This window comes from Python bivittatus, unplaced genomic scaffold (genome assembly GCF_059951505.1).
Source record: "Python bivittatus isolate LINGU-HERP-01145 unplaced genomic scaffold, Pbiv_v1 ctg000350_np1212, whole genome shotgun sequence".
NCBI lineage: Eukaryota > Metazoa > Chordata > Lepidosauria > Squamata > Pythonidae > Python > Python bivittatus.
Window position 1 is genome coordinate 40723928 of NW_028277074.1, and position 16044 is coordinate 40739971.

The 16044-nt window shown below is 38.5% G+C and overlaps 1 protein-coding gene across 5 annotated transcripts in view; it reads right to left on the bottom strand.

The window, feature by feature from the left end:
- The window catches only part of LOC103063803 (cohesin subunit SA-2-like), a 68511-nt gene that overhangs the window by 41732 nt on the left and 10735 nt on the right, over positions 1-16044 (bottom strand). For all 5 annotated transcript variants that reach the window (XM_025166118.2, XM_015887916.3, XM_088144989.1 and 2 more), the window contains exons 4-13: positions 15583-15729; positions 15347-15443; positions 14083-14159; positions 11005-11076; positions 8709-8913; positions 6040-6191; positions 5026-5099; positions 4425-4548; positions 3476-3574; positions 2470-2549 (exon numbers count right to left, since the gene is read on the bottom strand). In XM_025166118.2, the coding sequence (XP_025021886.1) occupies positions 2470-2549; positions 3476-3574; positions 4425-4548; positions 5026-5099; positions 6040-6191; positions 8709-8913; positions 11005-11076; positions 14083-14159; positions 15347-15443; positions 15583-15729 (1127 nt within the window). The remainder of the gene's footprint in view (positions 1-2469; positions 2550-3475; positions 3575-4424; positions 4549-5025; positions 5100-6039; positions 6192-8708; positions 8914-11004; positions 11077-14082; positions 14160-15346; positions 15444-15582; positions 15730-16044) is intronic.

Below are 16044 nucleotides of genomic sequence, written 5' to 3' on the forward strand. Positions count from 1 at the left end.
ATAACTATATTACTGATCAGTGTAATCCAGTGCGTATGAGAAAAAAAATTAAAATAAGCTGTACTAACTAGAAATGTTTTAGGATGAGCCTGAATTTCTACAAAAGTGCTCAGTGCCGCATATTTACTAGGACTGTGTGACTTATTTGAAGGCCTGTTCAATCACAGTGACTCAGCTGGTCCTCATGAATTCAAGAGCCTTCCCAGGCTATCTATACAGGCATATATACAGGCAAAAGACATGTCCACCAAGATTATTGTCATACTGCTTCTCTATAGCTGTGCCTACCTTGTGGAACAGCCTCCCCATTGAGGTAGAGACGGCCCCTACCTCCTTTGCCTTCTGGAAGGTTGTGAAAACCTGGCTTTTCCCCCCGGAAGGGAAAATAAATAATCCCAGAAAAAATGTTTCTGTGCATACACATGTATGTGCAAATAGCTTGAGAAGGCCCTCAAAGCTGCTACACCAAATCTTTGGAATGATGCAACCAAGAAGCAACAGCACATGATTAAAGCATCACTTCAAATAATTCCAACAGCTCTAGTGCAGGTCCTTGCTTAACGACCATCCATTCAGTGGCTGTTCAAACTTACGAAAGGTGAATGAGTGGTATTTACAACCGGTCCTCATACTTACATTGGTTGCGGCATCCCCACGGTCACATGATCGCAATCCGGGCAACTATGACAAAGCAGCATCCCATGGTCATGTGATCGCCATTTGTGACTTCTTTGCCAGCTTCCTATAAGCAAAGTCAATGGGGAAGCTGGCAGGAGGTTGCAAATTGCGAGCACATGATATCCTCGCTTAACGACCCACAGTGATTCCCTTAACAATGGCAACTGGAAGTGCCAGAACTTCCATCGCTAAGCAGCAGGGTCATGTGATGTCATGTTTTACAACCACACTGCTTAGCGGCGGAAATTCTGGTCCCAATTACCATTATTAAGTGAGGACTACCTGTACTTAGTTTCAGGCTGCAGCCCTATGCACATTTACCTAGAGGTAAACCTTTTTGAACTTCTACAAGATTTATCTGACCAGTCACAGGATTTATTTCTACAGTAGATAGGTCAGTAGCTAATCACTGTTTAAATGAACAACAGGAACAAACGCAAAGTCAAAAATGCTCAGCAGCTGCAGTACCAATGCAATACTTGTCAATTCAGACGTAGAACAAGCATAACATTAATGGATACAACAACATTGTATGATAACAAAAGCACATTACTCCTCCTAGTACAGGATCAACATGAGCACAATGATAAGTGCAATGTATTTTGTTCTAGTTTCTAACTGCTAGAAATTAATGTCATGTACAGATGACATAATGCTGTTGTTTTCAAGGGTCATCTGCCTCCAGTAGTAATTGCCAGTACAATGCTATCCACTTCTCAACCCCACAGCAGAAAAAAGAGAATTGTGGCAAGGAACCAATATTATTCATTACTATATTTCTAAAAGCGCCCTATATTATGTTAATGCTCGGCCAAGTGAAATAGGAACCAACCTCAGAAACCACAGAGTATTATTTAAAGAAGTTAAAACCCAACTTGATCATATTCAGTGATGATCTCTGGCAAATTCAATATACTAAATTCAGATGGCCACATCCTGGAGAATTTATCCACTTAAAGAGGAAATAAATGCTTCAGGTACTTCTGGTGTTGTGACATATTCACACAACTGAATATAGAATATTGTAGAACCATATACTGTAGATGATCTTCCAGAACATCGTTCTGAACAGTCACTGCACACAAAAAAGATGGTAAAAACCACTTGTCTGTTCAACTTATCTGGTTGAAATCAAAGAGTTACAAATGCAACTTAGAGGAGTAAAAAAAATCAAATTGCAAAAAACACATTTGCACATTTTTAAACAAAAGTATTTGCAGGCAATGCATAATGCTTCATAATGTATTTTCAAAGAACCCTTTTGTAATACATTGTGTTATTGCATTAGGTTTCAGATTTATAGCAAATCTCAGTTATGGAGTAAAACTTTCATATTAATCTATGGGCAAGTGCCTATTTGGCATGCTAATGAAGATTTAACTACAGTGGTACCTCGGGTTACGAACGCCTCTGTTAACGAACTTTTCGGGTTACAACCAGCTCCGGCCAAAAAAATTTACTTCGGTTTGCAAACTCCACCTCAGGTTACGAACCGGATCCGCGGCCATTTTCCCTGCTGCCACGCGGTCGCGGCTTCCTGTGGGCGAGATCGCGGTAGCAAGGAGACGTTCGGTGAGGCTTGTGGTGTGTTTTGTGGTGTTTGGAAGGTTTTTGGTGTGCTTGTCCGCATGGCTCCAAAGAAAATGCAGAGCTTTGGGTTGCGACCAATTCAGGTTGCGACCAGAGTCACGGAACGGATTAAGTTCGTAACCCGAGGTACCACTGTAGTTATAAAACTGCATCTTACACCCATTAAACATTACATTATATTTAAGTGAAAAAGTTATTTACTGTGACATAACCATCAAGAGTTTCATGGCTTGAACTGTGACTTCATGGTCCCTGTCCAAAGTCATGGACACAATTCGATCCTAAATGGATGTAAAGCAACAAGAGATATTGAATACTTTCTATTCCAATAGCTTTTTGCTACAGAAATGTATCCTTTTGACTAAATGCTTCTGATAGTATCAACTCCTCCTTCAATTTTATTAAGCCACAACAAAAGTTCATGGCTAGGATTTTCAAAGGAACCATACATAGCAAAAAGAACTCATTGCTAAGTCATGTCTGAAAAGCATATATTGTCAGGGGTAAAAAAAATAATAATAATAATAACCACAACAGTCCTTTATTTTTTAGCTTGAATGCTGATGTTTCCAATTTGCAATGAATGGTTTGTAGCACCCCCTACAGGCTTTGAATATTCAGAGTCCTGGCATATCAAAATATTGCACAAATCTCAAACTAGTGATTCCAAATATATTAGTTGAAACTTACTGCTGTAGAAATGGTTAAAGGGACATAAGTTCTAAAATTGGAATCACAAGAAAAAATAATAATACTTCTTAATTAGTTTTATAACAACCTACCATATATATCTTGCATAAACAGTTTTCATTTCCAGATGAAATTCCAGAACAATTTAATAATTTATTTTTGAAGTAACCCTGAGAATTTCTTTTTCTTTTTTCACTAAATGAATCATATCACAACAAGGATGAATGAGAAAAGTTATTAAATCCATGTACCTTCAAAGAACTGGTTAATATATAGGAACCTAATGTACTAAATTGCTAATGGTACAGTGGTATAAGTTTATATGTTTTTAAGCATCCAAGTCCCGGAATATGTGCTTGTGCATTAGAAAAAAAAATAGTACTGAACACACACTATGAAAAGATTTGTGTTACTAATTTCTCCCCAAAATCCCAGGATCTAAAATAGTTTGGTTCTAAAAACCATCATTTTTAAAGTATCAAAGTGTTCATATTGGGAAATGCTGATGTCAACTTACCTTGAACCTGGTAGTAAATAGATCCATTTTACAAATAACCTCTTTCTGACCATATATTCCCTGTAGCGCCTGAAGGCACTTCAGTCGCACTTCAGGATGCTACGAGGAAAAGGAAAACAGTGTGGGAATAACAGGCATGGGTAAAATTATACAGATACCAACATTATTCAATAGGCAAAGACAGGAGACTCATTCTCCAAGTGCCAATCTTTTGGTAGCAAAACCTATCCATATCAAAGAGAAAAGGTTTCACCATTTTGCTTACGTTATAGGATTTTTTTGCCTATAATTTGGGAGGTAGCTTGGAACAAATAATTTGAGATGTATTTTTCTGTTGTTGTTTTTTTAATGCATGTACATGTGTGGCCTGGAGATATCATCTCAGCCAAGGGACAGGAACGTATCTATCCAAGCTTCGCTAAATTTGGAATGTGGGGAAGGTCAGAGACACTGTCCCTCTGATAGGCTTTGGGTTCTCAATGTTCTTTGGCATTTGCATGCATTGACCTATCTTCTGCCTTGAACTTGGTTTCCTGGACATGTAACCTGTCTCATGAGTAAACAACAGAAGTATATAAAATATTTTGAATTGGAATGATTTGAATTTGAAATGGACTATTCTAACCTCACAATGCTCTTCTGATTTTAGCAGCAGTGTTCCAACCTCAAAACAATCATATCTCAATCTTGTAACAAAATTAGACAACTCCTTCAGCAAAAGTTTGGATTTAAATATATATTGCTTTTCTATTTGGTTTTCTAAACTGGAAAAAGAAAAAACAGAATAACACTAATTGTGTTGTCCTTTAACTTGAAACTTATTTTGGTTTTTCAATGGAAGATTATCATGTAAGCATGTATGAGCGAAATCACAACTTTAACTTTTAGCATTTAATCTGTGAAAAAGCAGTTTAATATCTTTTTTTCAGTTGTTAAGAAAAGAACTTACTTTATCATACAGCATCCATCCAAGATATTTCAAGTAACTATCATTTAGGAATGTATCAGGATAAATTCTCATCCAGCTGCCCATTTCTTCAATGCAAATAGCCCGGATTTCCGGAATAATATCACTTTATAAAAAAATGAAAAAAAAAATTGAGATTTTCCACGAGCTGGTTCACACATTCATACATATATTATACTTGATATCATCTGATTAATCAGAATGTGGGCTAGTACATGTAAATAATCTTTATTAAAAGGACACTATAAAACTGTATGAAGTGATCTGAACATTCTACTTCATGCAATCAGTCAAATATACAGACACTATAGTCTTATTCAGGCATTGTACTTGAATATAATATCTAAAGTCTGCAGAAGGCACTTTCTACCAAGTCTCTAAACTGCACAAGGATCAAGTGAATGCAAGGTGAAATCAGGTGCAATATAATGTCTTGTGCCTCTTAATACAATTTAGCCTAACACTTGAGTATTGTTAACTTTATACTGCAGACTCCAAACGATTATGTGCTTTTGCAAACAAGCTCCTCAGTCAATCTATCCTTAATATATTAGACTCCTTGGAAGCATATAAACATTCTTACCGATAGCGTGGCAAAAAGGTCCCTTTAAAAATTGCATTCATCATGTTTTCTATTTCCAGAGATTTCTGTTCATACTGAAATGAGAAGAATTGAGGGTTTTTTTCCACATAGGAAAGGCTTAAATCCAGTGATTCTTCAGGCCACTTTCACTTCAGAGTAGTTCATCAGTGGCTACGCTCCCAAAATGTGGGGTATCAAGATAAAAATGAGGTTTGAGTTCATTTTAATCACATTAGATTAGTGAATTAAATACCAGTGCTAGTTCTTCACATTTTCATTTTCTGACATCTTAAAAATTACAATTTGGCAGAATTTTTAGAGGGATTGTGGAAGCTACGCTTAAAGTAGGTGTCCTTTTAGGGCAATTTTCTTTAGCCTTCCTTCCACGCTCCCCTGATCCCCACCTGCTGGGCTCTATCCAACTGGCCGATACCAACAAAGCAGTCATACAGTAATCTGGATATAATGGACTACAATTTCCATCACCATTCGTTAGGCTAGCTGAGGATAATGGGAATTTACTCTAGCACACCTAAAGGTTACCAGGCCAGGAAAAGCTGCAACAGACTTTGTTAGAAAAGCAGTATATAAAAAAGCAGCAAACTTTGAAGAAGCTCTTATATTATCATGTTATACCGTATTTCCCCCCTGGTCACAGTATCTATAGCAGAAAGCAAGTTCAACTTCCTTTTCTTATTAGCAAGCTATGCTTGTCATTTTATCACATGGAAAGGGGAAAGGGTCACAAATTCTCCCAGTAGATATAAATTTCAGATGTAATGGCTCAGCCCCATATAGATCTTAAAGCCCCCACCCCCCAACCATTCTCCAGCTCTTACAGCACCACAGATAACATAATTCTCCAACAAATGGCTGTTTTCGTAACCAGGAATGGCTTGTGCTATGCTAACCCCAATCACAGGGTTAAATGCTAACAACACTGAATGGCAAACGTAGTAACACTACCTCGGGTTCATGAACTGCATTTTATCTCCCCTTGAAAAATTGTCCCACCTCTCTCTTTTTTCTCTCAAGCTGGTCCAGTCTAGAATTGGTTTTCTTTCCCATGATCCTCTTCTTTTCCACCTCATATAATCTTTCCAGATTATCTTTACTTACACCAAGATTGAGATTGAGATTTACAAGTGCTGTAAGAAGTTTCATAGCTGGAAACAAAACAAATACAATACCAAAGTCAAGTCTGGAATCTCAACATTCAGAATTTAGAAATCTAGAATAAAAAAAGTAAGAAAAGCTTAAAGAACATGTCACTAAGTGTCAAACCCATAAAATTCTAGCAAAAAAACTCCACCTCCAACTAGCCTGCAAAAAAAAAAATTTTTTTTTTTGGTGCCTTCGAGTCAGTGTTGACTCCTGGCGATTGCCTGGACTAATCTTTGTAGTTTTCTTGGCAAGATGTTTTCAGAAGTTGTTTGCCCTTGCCTCGTTCCTAGGGCTGAGAAAGAGTGACTGGCCCAAGTCACCCAGCTGGCTTTGTGCCTAAGCCAGAACTAGAATTTACAGTCTCCCAGTCTCTAGACTGGTGCCTTAACCACTACATCAAACTCCAAAAATTAGGAACTAATATTTTCTTGTAAAATTATTGAATTAAATATTATTAATACAATACAACAAAGCATATGTCATAAAAATTGTTAGACCCCTTTTTATTTAAATTTTTTCCATGGTTGTATTTTATAATATATTATATAAGGGACTCATAATTTTATAAATTATTACAATAAATAACCATACATTACTATTATCAAGATTATATACATCTTGATATTATTGCTTCTGAGGAAAGTTTTCTTTTATATTAATTTTTATTTAAAATTCCATATCATTACAAAATAAAATATAGTATCCAGCTATTTTTACTGATATTTCAATTGATATTTTTAAAGACTTATCTCATATTAAAATATATTGAAAGTTGTCAGTTCATTTGATCTGTACCTATTTTGATAATTAATTAATGGAGTCCATGTTTTAAAAAGTCTGTACTGAGTTGATTTGTCATTCCCACAGCAGGATATAACTAGTCATTCTATTCCCAAGCTTAATAGTCCGTATCTCCTTTTTCCATTCCTCAATTGATGGTATTTGGATTGATCGCCAAGCTCTTTCCAACATAAGCCTTGCTGCAATTAACATAACATAACCATCACAATACATTCTCTAGCAATCTATGTTTAATAGGTCCCAACAATATGATCATGCTGGATACTATAAGCCTATTATTCACATATGCATATATATATGCTTATTTTGAGTGCCTTTTTTATAGTTTTCAGTAGTTCCAGAGCAAATTTTCCATCATATGTTCCATCATTTGCGATTAACTTCTTGTGTTTCAAATTTCTGGCTCCTCCTTTAGCTTTTTTTTTTTTCCTTTATCTAGCTTTATCAGCTTTATCTAGCAAAGGACGGAGTGTGAAAAAAGTTTAATCAGCCTGAAGTTCACAACAAGGCTCTTAGCCAATCCAACAACCTTCTTCAATATAGAAGAACTGGAAAGTACCTCCTAATTAAGTCTTTGGCTTAGCATCTCTTCTAGAGGATGCATTCATGACACATCAATCTGAGGCCTCTAGTTTGAGCCACCTCCATCTCAACTTTATTCTCTCAGGGATGGAAAACACAGGCATAAACACCTGTAACTACAGGTGCCAAGGAAGATTAATACACTGTGGAATGATATCAAAGAGATATGCAACTCAGATCTCCAGAAACTGGGATGTGAAGCATTCAAACTGGCTACATGCCCTAGCTCTGAATCTTTTTTAATCCATTCCAAGGTTTCAGGATCAGAAATGGCAATAGCCAAAGCTCAGACCTAAACCTGACGTTATAGTGTTCTTTAGGCAGTATGAGATCTTCTATTAGTCTGAAGCCTATTTGAAAGAGAAAAAAATCAGAAAGAGTTCAGGTGTGTAGCCTGAAGATATGACTTTTTAAACTGTATATTCCAAGACAAAGAATGGCTGAAAGGGCAACTATAAAAATTTCCATGTTGCCAATGATCTTGACTATCTATACTTCTACCTTAGTTATTAGTCTGGACACCGCCTGTTCTTTCATCAGTAACTTTGTCCTGAAGCCTACTTCAAGTATCACTAGATAGTTCCTCCAACCTGCAAACAGAAGTGGAATCTGAGTTCAACAGGATCATTCCTGAAGAACACCAAACAATAGATGGGAGACACCCCAGTGTCTGAAACAGTGGGAGACAATATGCAAAGAAAAAGTTGTGCATATAATGCCAGCAGTTTCCCATACTTCCAGTATTAAAAAGCACAATGCCTCATATTCAGTGGTAGCTCTGCAAAAAGTCACCAATTACAAATTTTAGAATAACCTTTTAGTTAAAGACTAGATATGTTTGCAATGTAGAATTTATCTTCCATAACTCAAGGATGACAACATTTTCCACATTAGTGCTATATTCCTTTAGTATTTGAATGGCATAAAGAAAAGTGCAGATTTACAAAGTACTGCAATACTCCAACAGGAGAAGGTTCACCTGATTAATTTTTTTCAGACTACTATGTACCTGCCACAGGCTTTTTTTTTACTCTAACCTTACCAATAATCTCTATCTTTTAACAGTTTCATCAGTGCAAGCTATCAAACTTCCAACTACTAAATACTGTAGTAATAGTGCAGACCATTGTCCATACCTGCCAATGTACTGGTATGCCTGAATGCTCTGACCCTGGAATCTGCCAAACCCGTAAGGAGAGAGATGACTGTGTCCATCAAATAGCTGTCATACAAAATGCTGCACTGGCATTGTTGGACTAGTACTGCAGTGAACTCACAAAAATTAGCTTTGAACTTCTTCCAGTAAGACCCTGGTTTGATGAGTGGATAGTCTTCATTGCCCTGCAGGAAATGTAAAAAGATAACTATGATCTGACAACATTTGATACAAAATTGTTCAATTTGATGGAAAAAAGTCCAAGGCATACAGGAATACTACAGAGAACAATGCTTTGACATGACAGTTCACGCAGATTTTGACATGTGGAGTCACACACGGAAGCAACTGCATTGAGCTTGATAGGGCTAAAACTTTATAGATACTGAATTTTAGATGATTCTGCTAGTTGGACCTGCTAAAGACCTTTAATAACATGCTAAAGTCATGGTATATGCGATTATAGCATACAGTTCTTTCATAGATTGACAGTGGTAGCCAAAAGTCAGCATAAGCCATGGCTGTAATGTTAGACCCAGCTCTGTCAATCAGTATCAAACTTTCCAACCAGTATTCAGCAGTAAAGATCTCCTTATACTTCACAACTTAACTCCTCAGCTTCATTTGGCAGATGATTCATACTCATGGCCCAGCTAGATTAAACTTTTTAATTGCAGGTAAGAATGAAGACATACAAACAGTTGACTTCCCACTGGCAATGAGTAGACATGATATTTATATCTCTACTGTGGTGTGTGCTTGCATATGCACATACAAGGATGTGGTAAATTCAGTCTCCTGGCTCCCACAAGGGATCCTCTAGGTTCTCCACCCACAATCCTCCTTTTCCCCTGCCCCACATTCCTGGGAACAGTAGCCTGTTTGGTAGATTGCCACTATCCACTTTGTTCCAGAGAAACTGGGTGACTCGCTCTCTGTATTTGTTTACTTGTGAGTAGTGAAGAGTGTGCTAAAATTAAAGTCTTTTCAAAATGAGTGGGCAGGTTCAATAAAGAAATCAAAGCCTTTTATTATGTATATCAAGGTTAGGGAATTAACAGGAGTAAAAGACAAAGGAAGAAGGGCAATAAAAGATGAATCGAACAACTAATTCATGAAGAATTTTCTCAGCCAGCAGGAAAATACATGTAGATCAAGGGTACAATAAAATACAACACAGTATAACAAAATAAAAGACAAATACCCAACAACTTTGATCATGCTATTAAACACATCTAAAATCCTAATATTCTTTTAGTTCCACTATTCCCTAGACTGCTATATTTTCCCTGGTTCTCCAGTTTCAGATCCCTGGGACCTGGGGCTTTGTTAACTTGGCTTTGTGCAACCCAGGAAAGAGTGCTTCACAATTCTCCATGAGAGAAAAAATAATAAAAGCCAAATGGAGTTGCCCATCCCATCTGAAGGGAGAAGTTTTCTGCTCCTGATTGGTTCTTCAGAGTTTGACTTTCCCAGGGTCTAATGGGCAGATTTAGATCTCATTAACAAATTAGATTTTCAGTATAAGCTTTAATTAACTCTTTCATTTGGATCTTTTGGGATGTGATTTCCATCCATTACAATCCACTAGGGGAATTCAACTTGTAGCTTCTTCCTCTCGCCCTTCTGAATTAATGGACACTTGGTGCAGCATTTGGTGGCCTTGAAGCCAAACAGCTGTTATGTATTTAATAGTGGCCATCTCTGGAAGTCATTGGTCCCTCAATCCTCACAATTAGCTCTGAGAAGGCTCACTTCAGCTCCAGCATTTCACACCTCTCCCACCTCTCCAAACTGTGAGGACCTGAGGTGGAATGAACAGTGTAGCAAGGTAAAATCAAGAAGTCTGCGTACATTCTTCTTGATTGTCAGTAACTGACCCCATGTTACCAGCATACATGAAAAGAATTCTGTTTGGTTCAAGGGAAGAGGAGGAGGAGGTGCATTAAGCAATGCAATTCTTTTCAGTGAATGGAAAAGCATAAAGAATATAATTCTTAAGAACTCTATAAAATATATGACAAAAACTGACTAACTAGGGAACTCCTACTGGTGTTTTACAAAATGCAAACCTTTCTGTTATATACTGAAAAGATCCTGGAATGTTTACAGATTGTAAAAGTTTTAAATGTGGAACAGCAATCATGGGGAAGTTTGGAGCAATCTTGGTCACTGTCACTACGTGGATTGGATACAATCTAGGAATGCTAGTAGGTATCCCCTCATAAATTCCACCAAAAAAAAAAGGATGAGTATATATTAAATAAGTACTTTACCATGTCCACTGGCCAAGTAACAGTCAAAATCCAGGGATAAGCCATGAACTTTTTATATTGCAGTCCTGTTTCCTACAATACAGAAGGGCAAAACAAAAAACAAGCAGTCCAGTTTAACAATACCAATGTTCTGATAAGTATTAGATATAATTATAAACATGCATAGCTAAGTTCAAGCAGTTTTTGTGTATGCTGACATTTCCATATAAGTAAGGACTTCCTTATCACCTCCAACATATTGGCAACTCCCTACACATATCCTCATTTTTCCATGAGTGAAGCTGCCATCAGTGCTTAATACAGACACACACATCACAGAGTTAAAAATACAGATTAAAGTTAACAACACAAATGCTAAAATTCTGTTTCAGGTAACACAAGCCCTCTGGGATAAAGGGAGTGCGGGGGGCCTCTTACAGGGGCGTGCGGAGAAATTTGTGCAACATCTGTTGGATAAAGTTGTTTGGATTCGTTCCCAGTTGGATGCTGGCTTTGCTACAGTTCTAGAGGAGATACCTGGGGAGGAGTCTTGCTTGGTTTGATCCTGCTGGGCCTGAGGAAGTGGACAGGGTCCTCTGGTCTGTGAGCATGGCCACCTGCTCTTTAGATGCATGCCCCTCCTGGCTGGAAGCATATTATTTGGATCCTTTTCAGTCAGAATACCGACCCAGGTATGGGACGGAAATGGCATTGGTCGTGTTTTTGGATGATCTCTGGCATGGGCGGGATGGGGGCTGTGCTTCCATCCTTGCCCTACTTGACCTCACATCAGCTTTTGATACCATTGACCATGGTATCCTTCCGGATCGGCTCAGAGGATTAGGGGTGGGCAGCACAATGTTGTGCTGGTTCACCTCCTTCCGTCAAGGCTGATTCCAGTCGGTGTTGATTTTGGGGGGAGAGGTCCCACCCTCAGCCCCTACTCTGTGGAGTGCCACAGAGTTCAGTGCTTTCTCCTCTCCTTTTTAGCACCTACACGAGGCCACTGGGTGAGCTCATCCATCGCCATGGGGTGAGGTATCATCAGTTATACATCTCTACCCCTGGCAAATTAAGCAATGCCATGTCTTATCCCAGTGCCTGGAGGCTGTGAGAGCCTGGATGGACAACAACAGGCTTCACCTGAATCTTGGCAAGACTGAGTGGCTCTGGGTTTTGGGGCCCACTGATTTCAGGATTATGCCATCTTTTGTGCTCAATGGGTTGGTACTACCCCAGACAGACCCAGTGCCAATCTGGGGGCCCTCCTAGATTGACAAGTCCTGCTCGAGGAGCAGGTGGTAGTCATGGCTGGAGGGCCTTTGCACAGCTTCATTTTGTGTGCCAGTTGCACCCATTCCTGGACCAGCAGGCCCTGCTTACAGTCACTCATGCCCTAGTCACCTCCATATTGGACTACTGTAATGCACTCTACATGGGACTGCCCTTGAAGAGTATCAGGAAGCTTTAGCTGGGGCAGGATGCAGTGACACGGAGAGTTATGCACACTCCTAGAACAGCGCATGTCACACCTCTGCTCCGCAAGCTGCATTGGTTACCAGTTTGCTTCCAAGTCCTATTCAAGGTGCTGGTTTTAACCTTTAAAGCCTTTCATGGCATGGGACCAGGTTATCTGAGGGACCACATCTCCCTGATTATATCAGCCCACCCCATCAGATCTAGCAGAGAAGGCATCCTGAGGGTACTATCAGCTAGGGATGTACATTTGGTGGTTCCCAGATGTCAGGCCTTCTCTGCTGTGGCGCCCGCCTTGTGGAACATTCTTCTGCCCAATATTAGATTAGCTCCATCTCTTTTGACCTTCTGGAAGTCCCTCAAGACCTGGTTGTGTCTGGAGGGAACTGGAGACATGCTTAGATGGCTCTATTGCTGCGTTAGCTATCCTTATTCTCTCTTGCCTAGGGTTTGTATTTTATTTTATCATATTTATGTTTTAATATTTATTTATGTATTTTTAAACTGATACCTTATGTATGTGTATTGGATTGTTGTAAGCCGAGAGAGAGAGAGAGAGAGAGAGAGAGAGATTGATTGATTGATTGATTGATTGATTGATTGATTGATTGATTTAATACTTAAAGGCCTTTTAAAAGAGAAAAGTGTTTACATATTTCCTAAGATGCGGAAGCAAATGCAGTTCTCAGACATTTTTCAATGTAGAGGACCCTGCAGTAGCTAAGGGAAAAGACAACCAAGTTGCGGTTAAGCTTTGCCAAATCTGAGCAGTTCAGGAAAAGGCCCAGCCAGCATACTCTGCTAACTGTGCAAAGGTACTTTTACCACAGCTACTAGCTGCAAATCCAGAAAGTTGAGGATCAAGGAGCACGTCAAGGAGCTAGGACACTGAAAAAAGACTCTCAGTGTTACAGCATCTTTATGTGAGATGGGCGGCTATATAAATATGATAAGTAAGTAAGTAAGTAAATAAGTAAATAAACAAATAAATAAATAAATAAATAAAATCTATTCATCTACTTGTTATTTATTTGTTAGAGGTTTGCATGGAAAAGTTTAGGCAGCCCTGGTCAAACTGTGTCTTTAAGTGAATTCCTGAGTGACATAACCTCCAGATGGTGCAAAGTTAAACACCAGATCTTTCTGCTAAACTAAATGCATGCTTAGCATACAATTTGACCAGGGTGCCTAAACTTTTGTATGCAACTGTAAAGTGCACCCTTTTTTGAAGCAAATGAAAGGGTGTATTGTACACAGCACTTCCCTGTCCATTTTTCCCCCACAACAACCCTGTGGCATAGATTGGCCGGAGACAGACTAACTGGTTCCAAGTTATCCAGTGAGCTTCCATGACAGAGAGGGTGGAATCTGGATTTCCCAGACTTATTTTAACAGGTAAACTACAGTGCCCCATCACAGTGACTTTACAAAGCTGCTACTTCTACTTATTTTGCTACTGGAATCTCACCTAAAAATAATTAAAAGTAAAAGACATGTAATAAATTAAATTACATATAAAAATGACTCTCAACAGTTTTGGACTACAGCCTTCTACATGCCTCTTCCATGTGTCCCTCAAACCAATGAAGTTGTTTTCTCCTGCTTATGAAAGGAAGAACCTACTTCATCAAATGTCTCTGTCATTTTATGCATCACTTCACAGTTCTGTAAACTTTGGAACATCTCTGCTGTAACCATTCCTATGGAAATAACGATAGGAAAGTTAAAAGTGCCTTTAATGTATTACAGTATTATGTATATAAACATTATTTTAAAACAATAATGAGGTTGCAGTGTCACAGATTCAAAAGTCAACAAAAAATTAACATCCATCATAATAGATATTCTACACTTTTGTACCACATTGCCTTTTATTAATTATTAGATTTCATTACAGGACTGACAACCCTTGGTATGATATTCATAAGCACATTTTGGTATTTCAGAATTTCCAACATTCATTTTATGTATGAATAATTAACCTTTACATTTTTTAGTGTAATTTTGCTTCCTTAATAAAAGATTAGGATCTTCTGAAGGCTCAACTCCCAGAGCGCTCCATCCGCTAGAGATTGCTAGACTGCAATCTCTTCACAGGGAATCTCTGTATGGAGTACCTGCGGGTGATCCTGTCAATCTCCTTTACCTGGAGATGATTCCAAAGAGCTGGACCAAGGCCAGCTCCTCTAATTGCCATGGGCGTCAGCTCCACAAAGAACAGAGCTGTGTTCAGTCGGCCATGTCTTACCTGGAACTGCTGAGGTTGAAAAACACTGGTCTAAGGAAAAGCAATCTGGCACTCTCCTGATGTTTTAGACTATAATTCCCCAAAGCCTCAACAAGAATGGCAAATTACCAGATATTTGTAGCTCAAATATTAGAAGAACATCTTCCTTGGTCAGTTGTCAGACTTCATGCCAGACATGGTAATAAATCTCATTACTACAGACGCTTAATCCCAAATTCAGGATTTTGCTTACAGCAGCTCACCAACAAAACATAGCTGGATGCATTGTTTTATTGCAGACAAGATAGAGGCCACATAGGTGCAGAAGAGCTGTATACTACAAAACCCAGACTCTGTCCTATATATGTCTGTTCCAAAGTGTAAATTCTGCACCTCTTCTTCCACCTTTTTAAGTCAATGGAAATTTGGCAATTCTCTTCCCAACCCTGAGATCAGGAAACATTTGCTCATGTTTACATAGTGGTTCTGTCTAGTCTGAGAACCGATGCTTCTCATTTTGCCAGCTTCCAGCCTTATACCTATTTGGACTAATCATCAACAGATTAAATCCTACATTGTAAACAAGAATCCCACTGAATGAATTATTAAAACATTTTTTAATCACTGTCTCTCATTATAATGTAGAAAAGAGATTTTTACCTTGACAGCCTGAACACTGAATGAAGAAGTTAATGAGATCCAGAAGTGCCACATCTCTATCTTTTTTGTAGGCTTCAACCCAGTCATCTACCACAGACTGAACCAGATTGCAAAAAACAGATTAAAAACTAAAAATAGCTTATCTCAACAGTGAGATAACAGAGAGCAAAACAACAAGGTTTTTATAGAGTTTCATTTATAGATGTCCAGTCAATCTAGAAAATATGTAAATGTACCTGCATAGCTCTTTTCCCCATACTGACCACCTCAAACAATGTAACAGCTTCAACCACTTCTCCATTTTGCAGCTGGCTTGACCGTCTACTACTGGAAGAGTTTCTTCTTCTGTTTTCGCATTGTTCTCGGATTCTTCTTTTCCCTTTCTAAAGTGACAAAGATGAAATTCAATCCATGACAGAGGAACAGTATGCAAAGGGACAGAACTGTTCTAGAATAAATATAGAGGTACCAACACCATCAACCCAGAGTTATCAGCTGGGAGGTCAATTTCACTGGGAGGGGGTAGTAGCCATGGGAAATACATTTACAGGTAATCCTCATTTAACCACCATTCGTTCAGTGATTGTTCAAAGTTACGACAGCATTACCAGAACTGCTGTCGCTAAGGAGAGAGGTCACATGTTTCACCTAACTACTGCTTCACTTAGCAAAGGAAATTCCAGTCCCAATTAGGGTTG